This window comes from Molothrus aeneus, chromosome 6 (genome assembly GCF_037042795.1).
Source record: "Molothrus aeneus isolate 106 chromosome 6, BPBGC_Maene_1.0, whole genome shotgun sequence".
NCBI classification, from domain to species: domain Eukaryota; kingdom Metazoa; phylum Chordata; class Aves; order Passeriformes; family Icteridae; genus Molothrus; species Molothrus aeneus.
Genome location: NC_089651.1, coordinates 8,752,751 through 8,778,762, shown reverse-complemented (window position 1 = coordinate 8,778,762; position 26,012 = coordinate 8,752,751). Strand labels below are relative to the sequence as shown.

Here is a 26,012-nt window from a genome sequence, read left to right as displayed (position 1 = left end):
AACAACACTTAGACTGTAGGAAGTGCACATGCAGTGAATAAAAACATGAATGGGTTTCATTACTGTTCTCTAGAGCATTCTCATTGTCACAAGAAACACACATGGGGTTAAAACCAGCTTAAGGCCTCTGCTCTCTTCAAAATTGATTTGGTTTGAGGGGGTTTTTCGTACTTTGTGTTGGGCTGAGATGTGTGCACACTCCACACACACTCCCCACCTTTACAGGACTAAGATTATACTACAGAAAGGTAAACAAAAAGTAAAATAAATCATCTACAGACATTTGGTCAAATCTGAAAGTTGCTGTTGCAGCTAAACCAAGATTAGATCAGATTTTGGCTGTGCCAGGCAGAAGGTGAGTCAGTGAAAGAGGCTGGTCCAGGTACTTGTTTTTGTCTCAGGTGAGTACCACAGTGAGTACATACTCAGACCCGGAGATAAAAGACCAGCTTTTGGAAAGGAGACTATGGGAACAACAAAATTCACTTAAATATTAGCAGTTACCATATTTTTTTCAATAATTCAAGGTCAACAAATAGAAAACTCAAGAGGTAAAAAGATATAAAAAAGTCTCTGATGATGTAACAAATGGACTTTGTACTACTTGTGCAATGATGGGCTGATTACTTAAAAACCTTTAACCCTGCACAGTCAGCCAGAAAAAGGGAAAGATTTGCTATTAAACCATTTTTCCTGCCTTGAAAAAAGTGCAATTATGTTTAGAGGTTAACAGCACAAAGTACAGTGCCTGACCCACGGGGGTAAAAGAAGCAATTCCCAAAAGCTCTGTAGGAGAATTAAGAAATAAAGCAGGAGTCACAGCAGTATCATTTACTCGCAAACACATTTCCACTACTTTTAAAAGCCTTTTAAAATTACCTTAAGAAGTCTTTGAAAATTATATATTGGGTAGATGAAAGGCCTGATTTTGAAGGTCATAATTTGATTTTTGGACCTTTGACATCACTGGGCTCCTAATTCAGGACCCCTGCAAGTCAAAATGCAATTAACAAAGAGAGCTGTGAATGTTTCCATTGTTTGAGGACCCAAAAGTGCTCCAATGAGGACAGGTGTGCAAGAGGATTGAGCAAGACTGATATGAAGGGCTGTGGATAAAAATGAAATAAAGCCTAAGCAATATATGGATGAATGCCAGAGCAAACAGGAGCAGCTGCCAAGTCTTCCCTGGGTTATCTTTGAGCAATCTGAGCAGCATCAGTCTCAGATAAAAGGCTGCCTGCACTCCCTCAAGAAAATACTGGCTAGCTGGATGAGATTTTACAAATAAGGTATCACTGAGAGGCCTGAAGAAGGAAACACATACAAATTAGTCATATAACCCAACGGAAAAGCATAAACAAACAAAAAAACCACCCCCAAAACAACAACAAAAAAACCCACTTCTGTAAAAAAAGTTATGGTACATGAAAAGAGAGTGAAAAAAAACTCAGCATCAGTAGAGTATCTTCAGTTGAGTAGCAGCAGTAGAGTATCTTCCTTAAATATGAACGATGATGAAAACAATACAAAATATTAACTGGATTACTCTAAAACATAGCCTTGATTCCTGCAACTCTGAAGGGCAAAATTTCATTCTTTTCTTACACTATTATTTTGGAATCAGAGGTTCAGGGAAGACAGTTCCTACTTGAAATAATACTGAAAGTTTAAATTCAAAGGGAAGTATTTTTCCAATAACATCTCTTACGAAAAGTACCGAGTAGCTAAAGCACCTTGGACTCTGCACACACACAATAAGGAAAAAAAAAAAAATTCTTCATTCCTGGATTTCCAGCTTCCCTCCACAAAGTTGAGAGTTGTAGAGAACACGGGAGCTATGATTATGTAAAAATTCTGTATTTTCATTCGGTTTGGGGAGTGTTGCAACTGTGAGTCTGTAACCAGTACCTGCCATCACTGTTCTTCCTCAATAAATCTTACAACATGTAAACACAAGGTCAAAGGTTGCCAAGTGTGGAAAAGAGAATTATACAATAGTTTGAGTAGGAAAGTGTATCTACTTCTATGTCAATCCTGAATCAATAATCACAGGTGCAAGGATTTGTTGCACTGGAAAAAAACCCCAATCAAACAATTAAAAAAAACCAAAGTTCCCAATCCTAGTCAAAGTTTAAAAATGGGGAACCTGAGAGAAACAAGCAAAGAATAAATACTGAAATTAACAGACACAGCAAATCTATATAAGGGATTTCTGTGGTTCATCACATGCTATGAAACAGGAAAGGAAGTTTTCCTTCTGACTTGGTCCATTAGAGATTTACAGTATTTGAACTGCTCTGAGTAGCAGGATGTAAAAATATTTAGTAGGTTTTTTCATTAAAAAAGTAAAACTATCAGTTTATCAAGCTTCAGTCTGTGATCTGAGAATAAATTTCAGCCCAGCTCTTGAGGGCCTGCAGTGCAAGGAGATTTCCAGCTGCTCTGGGTTGAAGTCTGACTTTAGGTGGAATTCCAGGGTGACAAATCCAAGCTTTCATCAGCCAATTAAACCACACAGGCTCTGCTCTGTAATCCAGGCTGGAAAAGTGTCATCATCAACAGTCACCTATCAAATACTTCACTTGTTATTTTTACACCACTGCCTCGTTGTTCAGCCTTCATTTGCTTCCCCAGATGTGTAGCAATGCACCACTTTATAACCTTCTGCAAACAAAGGGCTGGTTTTGGGAATCCTCTTCATCTTACTGATCCATCCCAGCTGGAATCATCCTGAATGCCACAAACCTGGCAAAACTGCCTTAAATTCATTTACAATAATCAAAAGAGAGCCTCGGTTACTTTCCCAATTCTGTCCAAAATGACCTTAGGCCTCTGCTGAGGTTTAATCTCCAATGTCAGAGTTGAGGTTACGCTCAAGTCCACCTCTGCATGCCACGACCTGTGTCATGACAACACAACTCTGACCCCAAACATCAGCTCAGACTGAGCTCTGCAGTATTACCTGGGGAGGGCAAGGGTCAGGCTTTACCATGCACTGCAGATCTGTGTAATTTGTTATCAGCAGGAGATAAGAACACACAACCATCAATGGATCGATTCACTTCTGCAGCACTGGGCTGGAGCCCCACAGCAACTGAACTCACAGTGTAGAGAGAGTCACAGAGGGCTCATCCAGTCCAACCCCCTGCAGGGAACAGGGACAGCTTCCACCATCCCAGGCTGCTCAGAGCCCCATCCACCCTGGCCTTGAACAATTCCACGGATGTGGCACCCATACATTCCTTTGGAATCCTGAGCCAGGGCTTCATCCTCCTCATAAAACATTTTGTGAGAAAATGGTGACTCACCTGCCTGCAAGAATTCATGGATGAGATGTACAAACAGAGAACAAACAGCCTTTTTCTGCAAGATGAGCAACAGGTATGGAATATTTGGCAAAACAAAGTGATTGGTTTACTGGAAGCTGAAATTATGGATACCCAAACACTGCTTAGCAGGCAATTCCAATCAATAAGCTGCACTACAGAAAGGAAATCAGGGCTTTTTCCAACATCTCTGAAGCACTGGAAAGTCTGATTGAAACCTATCTCACCCTTTTTCTCCCCACATAACATTTAGCAATCCCATAAACTTCCTCATCTCCTGGCACAGTTCACTATAAAAAATGTGATTCTGAAATCTGCTCATGGTTTTTGGATATTCAAGTTCCAATATATTGGGGAAGGAAAAATAACCTAGGAATGAAGGCCTATTAAAAGAAGAGGTACTGCTGGAGAAGCTGTAATTTCCCAAACATTAGTTTCAAATTCATTCCCAAATCCACTGCTGGAGATGTGCATCTAAAATACAACAGGAATAAGAAAATGTTGAGCAATTCTGATTTACAGATCACTGAAATCATATTGCAACAACATGGCAAAGGAATGTTTGATTTTAATTGAACAGAACACAAAAACAAAACAAAACTGCTGTTCTGTAATGTCAACAGTCTCGTTAGTCTCAAAATAAGAAGGTGTAAATGGATTTATTGTCTTGTTTTTTTAAGAAATAACATTATTGTCCTTCCAGTGTTGCCTAGTGCTCTCCACAGCTTTGGGAAAAGCTAAGTTTTCTGTACACTTGTCATGGCCAGTTTAGCATAGAACACAGGCCATTTAAGTCATTTAAACACAACTGTGGAGTTGACATGTGAGTTTTTAAAACAAAAGTTATCTGCAGAAAATACATCCAACCTACAGCTTCTGCACCACCTCCAGAAAAACAGATGAAGGGATGTATGAACTTCCTAGATTAACACAAAGTGTTTGAAGACATTTGCACAGAAAACATGTTGCCAAGAGATTTTTCATTCCATTTATTTCAGAAATAAAAGAAGACAACCATATAAATCACTTAGCAGACACAACCAAAATTAGAAGACCAGGCCTTGTTTACTCTTTTCCAAAACTTGTCAGGATTCTCTCCAGCACAAAATATTCCCACCCAATCACCATGCCTGATAATCCCACATGCCTGATCAGGTAAAAAGCCAATGGAATCCTAGAATACAGTAGGTCATCAGTTCATATTATGTTACTGCACCTCTACCCCAGTTGATTTTTCACAAGAGGTTGGTAGATAATTTAATCACAGAGCAAGTAACATTCTCTGAAAATTAACAGAACAGCATTTAGTATCTACTCTTCTTTACCTGCCACCATTCTTAGGAATTCACACTTAAATCAGGAAGTAATCCTAGTCAAAATACAACTCAAGGCAGACCCAGAAATGCAGTGATTATTGACAAATCACCCCCAAACTGCTATGATTTGCATTTTTTACATCTGCCTGAGTTAAGAGCAGTAGCTGTGCTCTGAAATGCTTTGCATTTAGCTTGGATAATAATTATCACATAACTGGGGTCCCAAGATTTTTTGCACAATTGAACTAAACTGCAAATGCTGGGTAACATTACAGCATGCCTCAAATCAGGTTTTAGACATATTTACTAGATATTGACATTCATACAAACATGCTGCCTTAATGAAAGGATCAAACTAAAAATTAGCCCTGGCTTGATCAAGAAATAGCAACAGCAAATTATTGCAGTACAACAAGAATTTCAGCAACCACTGGGAATGGTTTTGAAATTTCTTGAGCTTGAATTTCAATATTAATGCATTAGAAGGTTTATTTATTAATATTTGGCATGTTAGTATTTTCTATTTAAATTCTTACAGTTTAGAAAGTACAATTTACTCTCCTACCCCTGAAAGTGCTATAAGGTGTAATCAATTTGGTTGAACAGTACATGGAATAATAAAATATCCTTTGCTACCTCCCTTATGTCAGTTATATCCCAACACAGCATTAGTAAACAAAGATGATCTTAAAATATATATTGGGAATAAAACTGAACTGTATTTAGATTAAACTCTGTAATTAGCTTTGTCTCTCTCATAAAGAATGAGACATACCAACATTTTACTCAAAGTACTGGGTATCATTTTACTTCTGGAAGGCCAAAAATGAAATTCAAGAGATGTATTTATAAATACAGACAGGTAATTAATTATTTTATTAGAAATACTGAACAGCATCAACTTTTTAAGCAGTTTCTCCATGAGGGCAATCACAGTGCCCTTATAGAAATTCTACTGTGTGATTCAGCCAAGAAAGTTGTACAACAAAAAAAATGAAGCAGTACTTTGATTAAATTTCTGTTTGCTCCTAGAAATTAAAACAATTTCTTATCCATGAGTTGTTTAAAAATCCCCTAAGTTGTTATCAAGCAGTAAAGCACTAGTGTTGAAAGGCACTAGGATAGGAGCTTGTGTTACCTGGTTTTGAGTACAGACAGCACTTGAGAGCTCATTATACCACACCTGTAAAACACTCCTGTGCTTGGGCCCAAGTCTGCTACATTCATTAAAGCGTTGGACAGGTTCTTGTACAGCTGGAAGGATGCAAAATTCAGAGCAGCTCTGTAGATTTACAGGTTGGATCTTTCCTTGACAGACATACGAGTTCTGGACTGTGCATATGTTCTAATTACATCCTGAAAATAAAGCAACAGAAAAACTCAGAGCAAGTTCCATTTAAAGTAAAGAACTGCAGGAAAAAATTGAATCAACTGAGTTGTTGTTCTTTGGAGCAAGCACTGAGCCCAAGAAAGGCTTGTGGCAATGTTTCCTTACCATCTCAAAGGGTGGGTAACCAACCTGAACACATTTTATATCATGTGCAGCTACCTTCCAGAAACCCTACAAACCTCAACTGAAACAAAGTCTTTGTACATCACCAGTTAATCAACATTTAATTGTTATTAGAGTGGTGTTTTCTTATTCTGCAATTCTACAAGCACTGACTTCTGGCCTTTAGCTCAAATGGGGATCAAGACTAATTTCTCATGTCATTGGATTTCCAGGAGAAGCCAAAATAACTCACAGCCAGTCAAAATGCAGCTACAAAAATCATTACTATACCTTTTGCCCACCCTCAGCATTGTATTTGTCCAGCAAAGCCTGGATACAGGCTCCATAACTAGGATGAACATCAGTGAAGTTTTTCACCTGCACAGGAAGACAAAGCAGAAAAGGCAATAAGAATTTTTTTCCTCCATTTCAAGAGGGTTCTTTACCACACCTCCTGGGCTACAAGCAGTAGGTATCATAAGGAAAAAAAGCTTAATTCTGATCAGTTATAAACAAGATATGAACATCTTCAAACACTATTTCTATTGTGCAACACAGAGCTCATTCTCAATTTAAACGAAGTTGCCCTGGGAAGGATAAGGATCCAATCCCTCCTTGGCCCTCATTGCCTTCTCCTTGTTTAGAGCAAAACCTTACTCTAGCAGTCATCTGAATTTTAAAACAGCAAGCTAAACATATGTTCAACACCTGTCCCATTCTTCCCCCCAGGAAAAAGTTACTTTAACATATTATATATTGATGCTATATTGTGTAAATAGGCAAATATTTAAGTATGAGAATTCCTGAGTAAGAAAAAATCCAGCCTTTTCAGAGAATTCCTAATCTTCCTTTCCAGAAGCCATTATGACAATGTTACTAGGCTGGTAGAAAACCTGGAATAAACCCCAAAGAGGCCACTTACAGCTCGTTTCTGAATGAAGAGCTGGGCATCCTTCAGATGATGTGCAATGTTCTTACACAGCCTCTGGCGCTGTTCCTCGTTCAGCACTTTGAGGTAAAATTCTCGCACCTGCCCATAAAGGAAATAAAGGTTTATTTTGATAGTCCCAAAAGTGAATAAAAATAGCTTTCACTTCCTAGTCAAGCAACACTTAAAATACTCAAAACATCTAAAAGGCATCCAATCTGTCAGGGTTTTTCTTTGGCAAATATGCCAACAACTCGTTCTCCAGACAACAATGGCAAGAAAACAAGTCAGAGCCTCTACCTAACAATGCCCAAAATCTGAATTTCAGATTCTGTGAGAGCTCACACTAACCCACACCCTACACACTCCTCATTGTGTACCAAGCAGCACAAAGCCTTCCCACAGCTCCACCTGGGTCACGTTGTCCTCATTGGCACTGTTGAAGCGCTGCACGTCCCCTGAAGCAAACATGCGGCTCTCCTTGAACTGGGGCTGATCCTCAGGACCGGTGAAGCTGTTTGGATAATAATTTGGAGCACCACCTGGAAAAAAATAATCCCCAAACCGAATCAATCAGATGGCAGCACTTTCAAGTAAGTCAGAAGACAGAGGATGTTATTTGCTTGGAGGAATCTAAATCAATTACTCAGTTACTATTAGTTTTATTAAAAACAGCTGTCAGCATTTTTCTGTCCAGACCTTCAAGCCAGTACTTAACAGCACCTACTACAAAGAGAATTTCCACTAGCTTTCTTCAGAGAATATTGATTTGATTCAAAAATAAGAAAAGCTGGCCACTCTCACAACAATATTTCTCAATTATAATAGACAGTCATTGTTGAAGTTTAAGGCAGCATAAAAACACAATCATTCACCTATCTGTACTACAATGCTTCCCTGTGTAGGGGGTGTATTTTAAACACCTAGTGAACTAAGAGAACTGCATAAAAATAAACTCATTATCTATTCTGGGACAAGAGCAGCTGTCCTCAAGTTCCTGTTTTTCAAATATTTCCCTCTCCTCCCTCAGCGAGTGTCTGAATTCATAGCCCAGAGGAACACATATTTTGGCATGAGCCACAGCTTAAGTACATCCTTGTTTACTCTCAGGTGGAAAACAGCCACTATTGGGCAAACCCTGACAGAACAGAAGCTGCTCAGTAGAAGGGAAGTGACAGCTCTACTCTTGGCATTTTCACTTTTGTCTTTCACAATCTCTCAGAAATCTGAAAGCAAAGCAGTTTAGTGAAGTGGACTGAGCCAAGTCAGTCTCTAAAACCTAACTGTGGGTATTCTCCCACAAACTGCTTTCCTGTTAAAGGTCTTTTTATTAAGCTTTGTTTGCTTTTTATACTTTTGAAAAAACTTCTCATCTTGTATCCAAATATCCCAAGTCTCCTTTATTGGATTAACAGAGAAGATATACAAACATTCTACACAAGTATGTAAAGATAATAAACATGGATATTAAGCCCCCTGTGAATTGAAGAGAATGCTGCAGCCTGTGCCTAAGCATCATTATACTGAAAGCTGGCTACCTTGGTTGTCAGAAACAGTCATTGGCCCATCCCTCTGGTAGTTGGCCACCCTGGCTCTGAAGGGACAGTTGACAGGGATCTGCAGATAGTTGGGGCCCAGGCGGTGTCTGTGGGTGTCAGGGTACGAGAAGAGGCGCCCCTAAAACATTGAGCACAAACATGAACCACGACTTGTAAAACACAGGGGCATGTCAACTCAAAGCTTTCATGAGCAGCAAAGTAACCAATGCTCCTCAGGTCACACCTCCTGTTTACCTGCAGCATTTTGTCAGGGCTGGGCTCAATTCCAGGAGGCATGTTGCTAGGGTCATAAGCCATCTGTTCCACCTCTGCAAAGTAGTTGACAGGATTCCTGTTCAAGACCAGCTTTCCCACAGGGATGAGAGGGTAGTCACCATGAGGCCAAACCTGTAAGACACAACACACATCCAGTAAAATCAACATTATTACAGTATTATGCAGCTTAATTGCCAGGCAGAATTCACCCGATTTCAGTCTAGGTTAGGAAAATACATTACTGAGTTTCTTTTCTCTTAACAAACATTGAGGAATGTCTTATTTTAAGAAGCCTTTTGCAATTAACACAGATTATTAATGCAACTTATTTCGTCATCCCAGTATAATCTCAGTACTTGAGTACTTGAACGAAATACCCACAGGCCCTTGAAAAGCTGCCTAGGGAAGCAGGGCGTGGGTGGAACTGGTGGCACAAATGTTTTCAGCTCCTTCAAAATGCTTAACTGGCTTAACTGGCCTTTTCTTTGCCATCTGAGCTGCACTTTTTAAGTTCAAAGGTCTTTAGCCACTTGGGGAGAACGGTGTTAGAGGCAAAAAAGAGTTTATGGAACACTAGTTTATGTCATTATCTTTCAATGAGGCATTCCTAGGAGCAGCTATTGGAAGTGGGACAAAACGAGACCAGCAAGGCTCAGGGTGTGACTCTGATCTGAGATCACACTTCTGAAGAGCCATGGGATCTACAGGCCTGGAATCAAGCCATATCCATATTTCCCTGAGGAAAAGTAACATCAGATATAACACAACTACAGCTTCATCTCCAGAATTCCTGGCTCATCGTGGCTCTACAATAAAGAATACACTTAAAAACTACCTGAAACTGAATATTCCCAGAATTATCAGACATACCTTCGTCACATCAAAAGGATTAAATGGGAACTTCTCTGCTTCTTCAAAGGTCATAACCTGAATGTAGAAGGACCATGAAGGAAAGTTCCCCTTGGCAATGGCATTGTAAAGGTCCCGTATGGCATAGTCAGGATCAGTAGAAGCCAATCTTCCTGCTTCTTCCACAGAAAGGTTTTTGATGCCCTGGTCAGTCTAAAAGCAATGAAAGCACGAGTTACAGCACGCAGAAAGTACTACAGAGATGATTCATCAAGAATGGATTTTAACAGGATTTATAATCCAAGAATGAGATTGTCCAAGTTCTAACTCCCAGTAACTTGAGTTTAGATTTATAGTACATTCAATAGCTGCCTTCCAGATAAAAATCAGTTCACTGATAGTGCTCCATTAACAAGAGACAGATGCCCAAATAAGAGTTTCTTACAGTCTAGTAAAGAATAGAAGAAGAAAGATACCTCTCCTACTGGTTAAAGGTATGAAACTGATACTCAACTAGGACTCCACAAACCTTTGAGCCTGAATTAAACTCGAAAAGTCATAGATCTTTATGGTTTTTATCCAGTATGATGTATAGTTTCAAATAAAAATAATAAAAAAAAATCAATACCTTGGCATGGAATTTGCAGTAAACTGCTCTTCCATCAGCATTAACCAGTTTGAAGGTGTGTGATCCATATCCATTCATGTGGCGATAGCCATCAGGAATGCCACGGTCACTGAACAGGAAAGACACCTGAAGAGAAGGATCCAACACTATGAATGGGCTCAGCATATCAAGGAGAAAGTCTTCACTCCAGACTGTTTGTTTATTGTGTTAATCTGCATCACTGGGAGTTATGTTAATGTTGTCAGGAACTCCTTGAGGAATTTCTACTTTAAGTGTTAATGAAATAAAACTGACTCCCCTGTAAGCATAGATAAGTATGAATAATTTAAAATCCTATTTAAATAAAATATAAATAAGACTACGTAGACTTCTAAATTAAACATGGAAAAGAGAGAGTTAAGAACCTGCTGTCATAACATGATTATCTTAATCATACAAAATAAAGTCACAGGAGAAGCTTACTTGATGCAAAGACTCAGGGCGAAGACTCCAGAAGTCCCACACCATGTCTGGATCCTTCAGATGAGTCTGAGGGTTCCTCTTTTGGCTATGGATGAAGGATGGAAACTAATTTGTCCAGAAGGGGAAAAGGAAAAAGAGAGGGAAAAAAAAGTCAAAGCTGTAAGGTCATTGAAAGAAAAAATCTTCTACTGCCATACCCTTCCTGCCAAACAAATGAACTCACTGACCAGTCAGTAAAATTAATGTCAAACATTCATAATTAGAATAAACAGAGATAAAGAATGCTTTCATTTTGTGGTTGATAATGTGAGAGATAAAGCTGTTCAGATTTGTATATTTGTGTTTATGTGACTCATAAATGAATACAGAGATACTATGAAATATCTGTGCAGAACTCCTGCACTCAAGGAAAACCCCTCTGCTAGCTGCTGTCAAACTAATGCCAAAAGACCAAAACCCCCAGATTTAATAAAAAGAATTGGCAAGAAGGTTTTGAAGTGAAAAGTTCAAGTGAAAAGTATGAAAACACTTAAGTTATCAAGCTTTAGTTCTTGATTTACTTTTGTTTAAGAACATATTTCTAAGTAAAAAATGTTCAATCTGACCAACAACCAATTTTTTGCTTCTGAGTGAAGCCAAAACAAGATATAAATGAGCTTTTGGGCTTTCTCACAAAGTACCCTCACCTTTTGTGCTTACTCACCAACATTGCATCCCGAATAAAGAAGATGGGAGTGTTGTTTCCCACAAGATCCCAATTCCCATCCTCCGTGTAGAACTTCATGGCAAAGCCTCGGGGGTCACGAACTGTGTCAGCTGAGCCAGATTCTCCAGCTTGAAGAAACATGAACATACAGAAGTGTTAGGATAGGAAATGCATATAAATATGAGCTGAAAATAGGCTATAAAATCCTAAAAGAGCAAGGTTTGTTCCAGTCTTTTCTACACCAAGGAACTGTAGGAATATTTTCAACAATGCTTCAGGCACTGTGAGTTTTCAAAAATGTAAAGCCAATCAAACATTCAGGCCACAGTTAAAAAAACGAAAAAACCAAGTATATCCACTTGAGCCAATTAAGAGTGGAATTTGCATTATCACTAAGAGAGACATCATCAGATTTTAAGGCTGAATCATCTAAACCCACATTTGTTTCCGTGCACCAAATCCCAGTGGGAAAGCTCTCATCTGAAAGGTAGCAATCTAACCAGCGTGCCTAATAAAACACTATGGAAGAGCTGTAATCCTTTTAATTCCTCCTGCTTCACCCAGGATGGGATTTTCAATGGGACCAGAGCACAAGTGCTTAGCACAACACCTGAGCAGAAGTGATCCAGAAATGCTCAGAACAGCTAATGCTGAATTGTGATGAAATCAGTAGGACGCTCATTCTCTCGTTAAAAACCTTGTGTATTCCAGAAGAGCAGGGAGGGAATGTGTCCAAACAGGGCAGGCAAAGGGAAGGGAAGGATGCAACAACCTGCTCCAGCAGCAGTCCACATTTCAAACTCAACACAGTGTCCTTACCCTGTACAACACTCAGGACCCTCTAAATCCTAAGGGATTTAAGACTGGAAACAGACAGTAGGCCAAAGCCAGCAGCTCCCTGAGCCTTGCTGGACTACTTTTTTCTCTCCAATACTTCCAGAACTGAATCCTCATTAGGTTTTCTTTCCTTTTAAATACATCCACATCATGAATTATAGTTTTTCTATCAGACAAGCTACTGATCACAATCACCTTCAACTAATAGCATTTAAGATTTTGCTAGTTTGTGAATTCCAATCTTTAAGAAATCAGAGTTTATTTATGGCAGATTGTTTTTATTTGCCCAGTATTTAGTTTATTACTTAGATTATCATTCATCCCCAAAACATTCCTGCAGCATAAGAGATCACAGGTATTTAATTTATTAGTTGATTGTGATCCAACCAGAAACAAAGCAAGTTTTCTGTCAGAAAAAAAACAGCTTGGGCTGCCCTCTCTCTCACATTTCAGACAGAAAAGTGTCTCCAGAGAGCTCTGACAGAAAGGGGCAAAAGCTGCTTAAGGTCTTCCATGTAAGTGAATTTCAGAGAAGATGAAGCAAGCATTGCAGACACCCTTAAGTGCCCCACAATGCAAACAGTGCTCTCAGGGCACACATGCAGAAGACACAAAGTGAATTTAGAGCCTTACCAACAGTGGAGAAGCGGATGGCAAGCGGAGTCCTTTTCCCAATGTGCTCAAACACTTTTGCCTTACAGTACTGGGTGATATCATGGGTGACTTCAAAATAGCCAAAGGCTCCTGAAGAACAGCAAGTTCAAAATATCAGATCTAGGTACCTTCCTCTCACTCCCAGCTTGTCTGTTGTTAACATACAATTTAAAGTCCAAGGGAAGTACACCAGTTTAAACAACGCTCTAAACACTCCATTTTCTTTCACAAAATGAAACTGATTTAACACAAACTATTTGCTCGGTCTCTCCTCCTTAACTGACTGTTAGCAGCTCCCTGCAGCAGCACAGAAGATGCTCTTCTGCCAAGATCTGTGTATTCATCTGGGAACAAGGCAGGTATTTCTTTAATCCTTCTACGAGTTGCAGAATTTTTGGTGCATCTGTAAGCTGGGTGAAGCAACACAATCCTTTCCACCCCCACAGAGGAACTTTTCCCATGTACAGTCACATTTTAAATACAGCCCCATATTTGCTCTTTCTAGGGCAATACATGGTAAAACTCCAGGTACTAATTCTACCTTACTAAGATCAATAATAATTTTTAAAGGTTTAAGGTTTTTTAGTTTAAATATTAGATTATCAGCTTGCTTTGGCAGACATACATTAGAAGACAAAGCCAAATTCTCTACTAAGTAACATGCCAACAACATTAACTAGAATAGAGATGGGGAGGAACAGACAGAAGAAGCAGAGACTACAACAGATACAGTAAAAATTGAAGGGCTATAACCACATTTTCTCTCATTTTTGTAAACAATTTTTCAGTGCTTCAAGTTTTGAGTTCTTTTAAACCAGGCCTTACCACTGTTGTTTCTACAGATTTATTATAGCTAGTAACACTAAATCATAAACAACAATGTAATTTATGCACCACAATCTACACATTTACTCAAAAGCTCTTTAATTCTACACAGAGAAAATATGTGATTTTAAACACACCTGCCCCTTTTGCATGCACAACTCTCTCAGGAATCCTCTCTCTGTCAAAGTGAGCCATCTCATCAGTGAAAACAACATCTTGGACAAGAAGAGGTCCACGTGGCCCCACTGTCAGGATATTCAGCTTATCCCCAATGGGGTTCCCAGCACCTGTGGTCAGGACATCTGGTTTCTGGAAGCAAGAGAAAGACACTTTCAACACCAGAATTAAAAACCCTCTGTATCTGAGCCACACAATGTGCATGACTTTTCAACCATTACATGTCACAGAACATATCAACAAGAAGTGGCAAAATGACTTGAGATTCTGCGGGAAATCACAGAACATACAGATGTTTACCTAAATTACAAAGCTAAGTTTTAGGACAATTTAAGAAGGGGAGTTAAGTCATGTAAAATCCAGGAACGTTTTTTAGTTCAGAAATGTTTCTTCTCAGGACTACTGATCTCGCTTCAAGAAAAATATGGGATGGAAAAAAAAAAAACTAAAACAGGAGTAGCTGCTGGAAAATAAGGGAGAAAGGAGAGGAAGAAGGTGGTAATGTCAGTACAGGGGTAGAGACATAAGCAAAGAGCTACAACCAGACTAAAATGGGGTTTCCTTAATTAGTGTTGGTCTGGAAGAGTTATGGAAAACAACAGAAGTAGGAACACCTGAGGAATCATCATTTTAGACTCCTGCACCATGGGAGGACTAAGATTAACACAAGCCCTAAGAAACTCTACTGCCAGGAAATGTCCTACAACTTCAAGAAACACCTGCACTAGAACTGAGTGCACTCCTACTTTCTCATAAAAAGATTCTAGTGGAAAAGACTTTATCTGCATCACATGTGGGGTTATATGCTCCTCTAAGGCAATATTCCTGTTTTACTGGGTGCTGTGGAAAATGTAGTGAGAAAGGCACATCAGCCCCAGAGACCTGTTGGTCACAGTTTTCAGTTTTCTCTGGAGTACATTTATTGTTAGGACCCCTGTAAAGGACTTAGAAGAACACAAAAACAAATAAGGACAAAGGAAAAAATAAAGAAAATAAAGACAAAATTTGCAACAGGGTGAGCTCAAACAGAATCATAGCTTGCACTAAAATGACATAATTCCATATGGCCTCTCTATCCACACTATCCAGAAGCATCCACACACCTGAACGTCACCAGCACAAACTCCCTCAGCCCTTCCTGACGAGTTCTCCCCCCTTTTAAAATTCCATAAATGAAAAGGGATGGTGGAGAGAAGGAAGAAGCAACTCTTGATGAGAAAAGCATTCATTATTCTAACAGTGACTGCATAAAGTTCCAATTCTTACCCTAAGTTCTGCTTTAAGGGGGTTAATTACTGCAAACAGACAAAATTCCCATCTGATAGAAGACTTTATTCCCCCCAAAAGGCAACCCAGAATGACAAGGAAAGGACAATTATTCACATCCACACCCAGAGCTCTGGATGAGGCAGAGAACACAGGGAGTTCCAGACACCTTTGTTTCACTCAGGTCCATGAATAACCACATAAAAGACATTTGACAGGATAAGTGCATTTCCACTGTGTAGCTACTAACGTGCAGCACGTGCTACTGCAGCTGGCTTGGATTCCCAAAATATCCACGTTCTTTATTGCACCTTCACCACTTCATTAGTATAAAGCTTTAAGCATAAATCCAATTCCTTTGGGATGCCTGGAACCCTCACCTACACCGAAATCTGCACAAACATTACAAAAGACAATAAGTAACTGGTTACAAACATAAACATGATGTCAGAAAGTTACAGGGAAGTTAAATAAAGCCAAATTTGTATTTCAAGTCAAACAAACAAACATCTGCTTAAATCAAGAGGTTATCTATAGCTTCTTATGGGAAATATGCAAGAGCAGAAATTGTTCTCAGTATATTTCCACTGCATATTTATTACAGACAAGACTATTCTATAACGCCAATATTTAAGGCCACCAGAAGTAGTTGCTAAAACCACAACTTGTTGATATTAAGGTTGTAAAAAAATTAACAGCTTTGTGGCTGTACAGTCTCCTTTGTGTAGGAAGACTTTCTAGTTTTCACATAAGAAGTAAAAAATATTCATTTACTTAGTGGAAGGAGATAGTCACTTTAGTTTCAGGATAACGTTATGAGGGGCACACAAAATAAGTTCCAGAGAGGAAAAAAAACCCACACCATAGTTTAAAGAAGAACTCTCACACTACTTTTGGACCCGAGTTTGTTTGATGCCTGTGTTTTCATTTGGTTGGGAGCTGCACACAGCCCAAACCTTGATGGGTAAGAACTTTCAGATCTGTATTTCATTACACTAACCTGCCATGACAAAAAGAAGGGAAAGAAAGCCAGGAGAATTTTAGTCGCTGCTGTGGCAAACAGCACACATCAAAGTACACACTTCCAGGCATTACTGATACTTTGCACCTCATACAACTCACTTTAAAATTCTAATAAGTCCTCCCTACTTTCTATCTTAAAGTCTCATGACTCCTTATGCAACACAGGCTTTGGGTTGCCTCCCAATCTCCAAATTAACCTTGGCCTCTTTTCAAACGCTGCTTTGCTACAGAAAAGCCGACATCCCTACAAAAATAATTACTCATGGATAAAAAAGGAACTACTATGACACATGCTAGGATATGATGGAGTCACAAGTCATCAGGTAGTTTTCACACTGTACCTTTGAGAAGCAAGGGAAAAAATAAAATTAAGACGACTTAACAGCTCCAATGGGAACTGAAACATCCACTTGCATCTTGCAAAATTGCCACTTAAAACCAGCACGGTGTATTTAGTAGCAAATACACATTTCTGTCAGAAACGACACGTGGAAACTGTCACAGCGACATGACGAAGAAGGGAAGTGAACTCTTGCAACATTTACACCTTAACCTAGATATCTGGAGTCTATTCTATATCTTCAGATGACTGAGTGGCATGCTGTTGATAACATGCCCTTATGACTTCAGTCAGCTACCTGTCCCAGTCCACTTCATAGGACCAGAGAATGGTTTGGGTTGGTTGGAAGGGATCTTCAAGGTCATTGAACTGCACCCTCTGCCACGGGCAGGGACACAGGGACACCTCCCACTATCCCAAGTTGCTCCAAGGCCCGTCCAACCTGGCCTTGATCACTTCCAGGGATGGGGCAGGCACAGTTTCTCGGGAAACCTGTGCCAGGGTCTCACCAATCCCATAGGGAAGAATTTCTTCCTAAAATTTCCCTTCGGTCTGGTCATGCGGAATACGCTGAGCTGGAAGGGAGCCACAAGGATCACCGAGTCCAACTCCTGGCCCTGCACACACTGCTGAACGTGCTTTATCCTTTCTATTATTCCCTAGTCGCACTTTCACCGGGCTCTACCGCCGTGACAGCAAACTTAAAACGCAAACTCCTGATTTAAGACAGAAAAACATCGCCCCCATTCCTGCCCGCGGGCCCGCGGCTGGGGCACAGCGCAGCCCCGGCGCTGCCAGGAAGGAGCGGCCGCGGCCAGGCAGCGCTGCCCGCCCGTGTCGCTCGGGGCCAGCTGGCAGCCTCCATCCCTCCGTGCCTCGCTGCTCCCGGGCACAGCTCCAAGCCGTGGTGGCGAGGCCGGGAGGGGGCGAGGGCGCCTCCCCCTCCGCCACCGCCCCGGGGACGCCGCATCCCGCTGGGCTCTGCGCCCTCCGGCGCCGCGGCTCCCGCGGGATGCGAGGCACGGGGGTACCGGGGAGCGGCGGTGTCCGGCGGGTACCTGCGAGCCCCGCTGGTTCTTCCATTGCTTCAGCTGGTTCGCGGCGTCGTCCCGCCCGTCAGCCATTTTGCGGTCTCCGGCGACCCCCGAGGCAGCAAGGGCAAGGCGGAGAGGAGCGGCGGGGCTGTGTTCGCTCCCGGCGAGGCGGCGGCAGCAGCAGCAGCGGGGAGCTCAGGTCGTGGCCCGGTCACGCTGTCACCCCGCGGGGACCCTGCGCCGCCGCCGCGTCCCGCCCGCAGCAGCCACGGGTAGCGGGAGGCACTGCCAATACAGCCCCGCTCCCGCCTGCGCCCGCCCCCGCTACCTCCTTGGCCAATAGCACCGCGGCCAGCCGCCACCGCGAGGTCTGATTGGTCTAAAGGCACGTCAATCATGGGCGGGGAGGTCCTGCCCCCTCCTCACTCTGTGAGGGAGAGGCTGGCGGCGCTGTCGGGTTCCTTTGAAATTGAAAGGAAATTTAACAATACCCCTGCGAAATTTACCAAAATCCCTGCGAAAGGGATTTTTCGGCTGTAATCCCATTGTTGAGATGCCGCAGATTTCTAAAACTTCTGGTGGTGGAGGCGTTGTGCAGTGATAGAAAAAGTTATAGGTTCGCCGCCGTGAAAGCTGCACTTAGGGAATTTCTGAGGGAGGGTTTGCTTTAGCAGCGAAAAAAATATTTGTAAATTGCAAAATCAAAGCGACCGGTATATAACTATATAAAATATGTAACTATATAAATTACATCAGTGTGGAACTATATACGGGCTTATTCTTATATTGGTGCCTGAAATGGAGTAGAGGTGGTTCACTTTGCTCATATGCACTCAACAAAAGAGCATTTCTTAGGTGACTGGAATTTTTAACCTTAAAAACCTACCCAGTTCTGGATTATGTGGTTGTACTTAAAAATTGTGAGTAAATATGACACAAGTAGTTTTGATAATACTGCAGAATATCCCTGGCTTGGGGCCCATGCACCTACTAAGGATGATAAGAATGATAAAAAGCTGGTAATTTTTCCTATTTCTGAGGTAAAACCTTTGAACAATGCAAATAATCCATCTTAAACTCCTTATCTGAAAGATTATATCTACATTCTTTGTCTTAATAGATACAAAGAACAGTCAAACTTATTTCAAGTAGACAGTTGCTTTATCTGCCATGTGTTATTATGGATTAGAGAGTTAAAGCTCCCAAATTCAGGTCTGCACTATACAGGGGATATCATTAATTCTATTCTTTTTCTGCAGAATTTAGAACAGCAAACTCTTTTTTTTTTTCTGCTTCAACCTTTATTGGGACATTTTTTTCATGTCTTGAAGCCTCATAATCTTTTCTGCTTCAGCATGATAACCAACAACATAAAGAAGGGCAAGGAAGATTGCTTATGTTTCTCATATTTTTATATAAAATATCCATCAGCAGACTACACCTACCACACCTAGATTTAATAATAGGATTGCCCACATAATTTTTTTTAATCAATAATTGCTATTTCAGTTTGCTTAACCAGCAAATTGGGGGAAATGTGAACATTTTCATGAACAGTCAATATTTGCTTTTCTTTTACAGTTTAACACTTTAAATTTTAAGCAGGCCAACATGTTTAGATAAACTTGCTGGTCACAAATCTGTTTCAAAGTAAGAGTAACTTGCAAAAACTTCTTTCCTTTCCTATGAACCCTTATTATATGCTAGAGGAAAGGATATATGTGCATATACACATATATATATATATATTTACATGTGTATGCCTGTATAAAAAACAAACAAGAGATTAAATATCAGCTAAGGAAATATGCAAACCCCAAACCAAAACTCAGGAGAGAGAAGATGGCAACACCAGTGGCACCTATTGCAAACAGTGTTTGCACTTCAGCTTAACTAAAACCAAGTGACTGCATTTCATAAGAAATGTCAAAGGCAAAGTTCAGTGTGACACAAATACTTTCGCCTCTCACCTTGCTCTAATTTTGTCTTAGAAAATGTCTTTTCAGGAAAAAAAAAAGCAGTGAATGCTGGTTTGAATTCCACAGGTATCTGGCTGTGGGTGTCTTCATTTTTTTCCTTTCCCCCCTCTTCTATCTTGATGATATTTGTTTCCTGCAGCACTTTATTTGCCTCCTGTTATATATCTGCATTAAGTAAACAAACTTCAAACAATTCCAAATTAATCATCTTTATTTACCTGGGGAGACTGGTTCTCTGCTGCCACATGACTTTCTGAGGCATGATCCACACCACACTTTGCCCTTAATTAAGATTTGGGGAGATTAAAACACAGAGTGCTTAGCATTCGTGTATTGTTGTATTTAAAGTGAGTTTAAACACAAACTATGAGGTCAGTGTCACACACACGATTGTGCTGTAAATAGAGTTTACACATAGCTCAGTGATTTACACCCAAAGGAAGGATCCAGAATTAGCTGAGTAGCAGGTCAATAGTGCCTCTTGCTTTGCTAAATAAGTTCCACAAGCACCCCAAGCTTTCATGCTACATCTAGCAGCCCTCTCTGGCTGCCTTGGTCCCTGCTTGTTCCGTGATTAAATCAGAGTTGCAAATGTTCCCAAGCTCCCTACAACAACATCTGTACACTCTGAGTGCCTCTGCTGCAGAGCCAGAGCGTTTAACTCCACCACAGAAGCACGGGGGACAAGATGACTTCTAAAATAAGAGATCAGGAAAGAGAAGCACGAGAGAGAGAGTGTGCTGACTTCATAATAAAACTGATTGTTGATGAGAACACTTACCACAGGATTGGGAGGCTTATTGACCCTTCAATATTCAAACTTGTATCTTCCAGAGGATCCAAATTATGCATCTGGAGGTGATGTTTTCTACTCTGAGCCTCAAGGAATAAGGTCAGAAAAACATCAAAGCTCTGGTTCAGGCTCACATAATAAAAGTATACTTGATATGACTGAGTGTATTTTCAGTCACAAAACAAATTCAGCTACTGCATGTGGACCAGTTATGAAATAATGTAATGAATCTATTCCCAAGACCTGAAATTTTAGCTGGCCTCTATCAATATCTAATATTTACATATTTGCAGTACCTCAGAAACTTTTTCTACTCATCCTTCTGCTGTCATGCCTGGTGTAAACATCAGGGCACAGAAAAAGCATGGAAAGAGCAACAAAGAATAATGACATGGCAGAGGATTGAGGGGTAGCTATGGCAGCCACAGACAGAAGTAGGTTGCTATTCTATTTTAGAAAAGAACAGATTTATGAATGGAAACAACAAATTAATGTCAGTTTTAATGCAATAAACAAAACGTTCTCTCTGTGCTGATCCCCAACACACACCCAGGGCAATTTTGTATCTCCAGCTGGCAATTACACAGCCATGGAGTTCACGCTGTGAAAGATCAGCCAGCCCCGGGGTGACACGTGCTGAGGTGTCTGTGTGAGCACGAGAGATGGAACAAGAGATGGCTAATGATAAACTGGGGATCTCTGCATCTGTAAGATAGGTCTGAGCACATTTTGCAGCTTTGATGATAAGTTAGTCACTCAGTAACTTGCATTGTGTGTGGCCTGTTCAATTTTGTGTTTTCAGTCATCAGATCTAATGGAAAACATGGAAAACACTGAAATACATCTTCAGAAGAGGAGGGCTTTAAGGGATCATTGAGGGGACAATAAAGTAAGCAGGCAGGAAGTCTGGCTTTCATGGGAAATAGCACATTGGAGTGTCATAGGACAGAGTGAGATACTGAGATGCACAGAAAATGTGAAAAAATCACCTAGAAGAAAATCAGGGAAAGGAAGATAGGAAACTTTGCTTTGTGTTTTGTAATTTTTCACCCTCCTCTGCTGTAGTTATTCGGGCAAAGTCTTGATTTAAATTACTAGGAAAAAAAATTAGCCTCAAATATAGAAAAGTGTGTTAGAATATTAATAATTTTCGTGTTTCAAACATGTTTTTCTTTGCTTCTCTCATTCTCCGTAGATGAGAATGACTTCAGTGATTTTGGAGCAGTTGTCTTCAACCTTTGAGGTTTGTATGGGGTTAGTAAATGCCAGTGGTCCCAGACCTAGTCCTTTTTTACCAAAAAATAGAATTTACTTAATTTATATTAATTGTTACTAATAATGTATTGCTTTTCATAAACTACTCGTGATCATCGTTACAAAGAATTTGTGCTTCATATTTAGTGCTGCAAAGATGGCTGCAATCTACTTCTTGAGATCAGTGAAGGAACAAAAAGAGGGTAAGAAATGCAGCACTTCTCGGGTTGTGGTGTTTTCAAACATCTTTAGCATCCTGGATACCTCAGTTCTGTGTTTTTACTCCTCAAAACTGCGCCATTAAAATGATTTCACATCATAGACACACACTTTTCTTTTTGTTAATGCAAATTTGATTTCCTTACAAGTTAGAGTGCCTACATGAATGTTTTTCTCCGTTTGTTCTCTGTGTTATTAGCAGCATTGTCTGAAGCATCTACCCAGTGGCAATTCATAAAACTTCCATTTTGGAACCTGATTTAGCCCATTAAAGCTTCATTCTGCATAAGAAAAGATTTAAAGCCAAACACAGCCATATTTTGTTCTGTTGTTACAGAAGCTCTTAAGCTTTTAAATGGGTCAACCCTCCGTATGACTTAGTCACATGTTCTTTAAATTAGTCAAGTGCTTAATTAGCATGCTGGATGTTTGCATGTATAAATATAGATGTTTGATCCAAGAGATACTTTGATACTATAGGTGTCATTTCATGTGTTCCAATTCCGCAGAAAGAGGGGAATCCTAAATGAATGGAGCTTGAAGCTGCAGAAAATGAAAGGCAATTAAAAACGTTGTCTGCCTAGCAGGACTGGAAAATCAGGGTATTGTTTCACGGCCAGGAAAAATCAGACACATGCCTTTGAAAAGTTTGGAGAGATGTGTGTAGCTAATTGCATCAGTAGGGCTCTAGGCTGACACATAGAGATTATTGATATAATTCATTAACACCAGTGATGATGGATTTCAGCACAGCTCATACCTCAAATTTCAGTTACTTTGGTACTAAACAATGTTAAAATTTGTTCTTAACAGTGATGATTTCTGAATTTCCTTGGGAATATGGGATCACAGTGCTGACTGGAAAATAAAATATCATCACAGGGAGCTTATGGAGAAAAACCATCAACAACAGACACAGCAGCCAGTGGAATGGCAACGAAACAGATGAATTTGTGGAAACCACAGCAAATATGTATGCTGGAGAACAAGGAAAGGCAAACAAGTGGATTTGTGAGGTACTGGGAGAGGAAATGTCACTGTCTTTGAAAGCAGTAGGAGGTAGAAATTCTCCAGATCTGATGTTTTCACCAAGGCAGAGCTGAGAGGTTGGAGTCAGGCAGCCAGTGGTATTTAGGTGTCCTGAGGAATGCTGGATTGATCCCTTTCTGTTTCAGTGAGTTGGGAAAGATGGGGCACCCTGCAAGCAGAGGGACATCAAAGGCTCTTGCCAGGTGACCATGTTGGCAGGCACACATGGCATTTGTGTGCCAGGGCATCAGCAAGCTCTCCACATGGGTAGTAATCCACTCTGCTGACTGGTTGGGTCAGCTTCCCATGGAATTGCTGCAAATTCCAGTGTGGAGACAGCCTGCAAGATCCCATTGAAATAGCATTTTCTAGGTGTTTATAATCCAAGTAGAGTTTAAAATGTTTTCTCTTTTGCTTTTTTTGGCCCTGAAAATACACACACACTTGAATATACTTAGATTGATTAATTTTCAATGTCTCTAGCTGATTAATAGATGCTAAACAAAACGGATTTTTTTAAAGATGATTTTAATGAATTGTGAAATAAAGGCAGTTTGAAAAATCTGCTTTATTCTAGAAGATGGATGTAGCTGTCTCTTGAGGTGTCCTGTTTAAGAGCAATAACAACCATTTAGGTTTGTCCCTTGAGATGGTAGCAAGTAGAGCACAGGGAATAATTAATCCCAGGACACCAGCACACTAATTAGTCTTGCTGGAATCGATAGGAGTTTCAGTACCTTTGAAAATCAGTTTTTATTTTGATGTGAAAATTTTAGCCTTTTTTTTTTCCACTTGAAGTAGCTGCCATTCTCAGTCTGTTTTCCATCATAATAGGAGACATCTAAGGATTGAAGAGCGGCAAGAAGTAAACCACCTGCTTAAACATCTTCATTCTGACAACATGAAAGGCTGCAAAAAAAATCCTGGGGTTAGTGGGATATTAGATAAATATAAAATAACTCTTCCAGCCCAGTGCCTGCCATCTGGCCAGCAGTTTGCTGGTGCCCTTTGCCCCAGCTATCAGCATTTGAGTTGTTGCTCCAGTCATTTCCTAAAAGCAATTAGTTCTAAATCATTATGGGTTGCAGAGATGGCCATTGATTTGTTTAACATTTACAAACTGCCAGGGACCTGCTCCTGAATTAGTCCTGGACAAGCCCCTGGCTGTTTTGAGCACAGGTAGGTGCATGGAAAACAAAGGGTGGATTTTTTCCTGCTCTTTAAGCCCAAGTCCTCTTCTGTACAATTGACCTCATTTTTCTGTTCACAGAAAATTCATTGCCTCAAATAGGTAAGTTGGAATTATGGAAGCTCAAAATATACATATAACAATTCCATAATTACAGTGTCTTTACTTAGATATTTAGTTCATTTTTACACATCCTAAAGACTGCCAGCTTTTAATGTGTTTGAAGAACTGTGTTTCTAGAATGTTCATCTTTACAAAAGTTGCTAAAATAATTATTTTGACCTGGAAACTGTAACAAATTCTTTGTGTGTTTTGGGTTTCTTTTTTCCCTGGAGGTTGATGCTAAGCTACCAGGTTAGTTGACATGTTTCTTTCCAGCTCCTAATTGCTACCTGCACCCTGGCTGGACATTTCTAAGATATTTACAAGAGGTTTACAAGCCCTTTACACTGCCAAGAAACCTCTGATGTGGGCATAAAAATGAAATACAGATCATAGCTTCCAAACCACCAAACTCATAAATACACTAAACCCTCCTGCACAGATCTACAGGGATCTATCCTATCAGCATTCCCACCCAGCTTTGGTTGCATTTCCTATTTTCCTTGGATTAAAGGCAGTGGTTGAACAGCACAATTGGGTCTTCACCTGTAATGTGGACTTCTATAAAATTTTTAGAGCAATATACATTTTTCACTTAGTTTTTTTCAATACTTTTGGTCTAAAAATATTTGATATATTTTTACAGCTACAACAAAGAGCACTACAACATACTAAGCATGGAAATTTGGCCTAGTTTTGATCACCAACTACTTTTCATTCTCCCAGGGTGAAAACAATTCTTTTTCAGTAGTCCTCTGGTTATCATGTTATTTGAGAAGGTTCTTTTTTTTTCCTTTTCTTTTGCTCTTAGTATGGTAGAGAGGTTCTTTACTTGTTTTCACAATGTGCTGATCCCTCTTCTGTTTGGTGTTTTTATCCATACATATTCCTGAAACTGAAAATAGTCTTCAAGATATGGAAGGCTGAGATATCTTGATTTTCTTGAGATTCTTGAGGCTTTTCACTGTCTTCTTCTACAATGATGGTCTCCTCCTTTGCTTTCTCACCACTCCTAGGGATTGCAACCAATATTTCCTATCCCATTGTACTTGAGAATTCTTTTTAAGTATTCCCGTATTCCCCTGTGGACTGGTGGCAGACCTGGGTCTATCCCCCTCTATTTTGGTACTTTTGAACAGGGAGCTTTGCTGTGATCCATAATGACTTATCTTACAATATCCACCCTCCATTCTTCGTTTAACTTAATCCTTTAGTCAAATCCTGATACATTCTGACTCACCATTTTATTAAGTACTGATGGCTCCTGGAACAGCCCCACTTTTACTGAATCATCCAGACTGTTCCTATATTTTTTGGGGATCGGTTCTGCCTGTGCCATGCACAGAATACTACAGAGCACTGTGGCACTTCCGTCACAGGTGATGTGTCCCGGGAATTCCTTCCCAATGATGCAGGCAAAGGGAAAAAAAGGGTCATTATCTCCCCATTGCTTCCAGCATGTGTTTCATCCTGAGTGGCAATCACAAATTGGCCTGTCAGCCATCTCCTTGTTGGAAAAATATTCCTGGATTATGTGATAACAAGCAGCCCTGTGTCATAACTGGAATTAGGGATCCGAGGAGGTGGATGGTGTTATGTTTATTCAGGCTGCACGTTGACAAGGTGAGCCTACAGTGCTAATTAACAACGTGTGCCTGTACTGAGCTGACAATTAGATTTGAAACCTTGGTATGGGATTGCTTCCCTAATGTTTTTTCCCCAGGATTTTACTTTTTGAGGTTGGAATTACACTTGCTCTTCTGCTGTAGC

General features: G+C 40.3%; 1 protein-coding gene across 1 annotated transcript; it reads right to left on the bottom strand.

Annotated features, from left to right (window-relative positions):
* Nucleotides 1–4,300: 4,300 nt before the first annotated feature.
* On the bottom strand, nucleotides 4,301–17,937 carry CAT (catalase). Its single transcript, XM_066552515.1, has 13 exons — nucleotides 17,702–17,937; nucleotides 13,975–14,146; nucleotides 12,992–13,102; nucleotides 11,519–11,649; nucleotides 10,816–10,920; nucleotides 10,354–10,479; nucleotides 9,747–9,938; nucleotides 8,856–9,008; nucleotides 8,601–8,739; nucleotides 7,474–7,604; nucleotides 7,057–7,164; nucleotides 6,426–6,512; nucleotides 4,301–5,998 (listed from the first exon to the last, which is right to left on the bottom strand). The coding sequence occupies exons 1-13, from the start codon at nucleotides 17,765–17,767 to the stop codon at nucleotides 5,933–5,935; spliced, it is 1,587 nt and encodes a 528-aa protein (XP_066408612.1). The 5' UTR covers nucleotides 17,768–17,937; the 3' UTR covers nucleotides 4,301–5,932.
* Nucleotides 17,938–26,012: the final 8,075 nt, after the last annotated feature.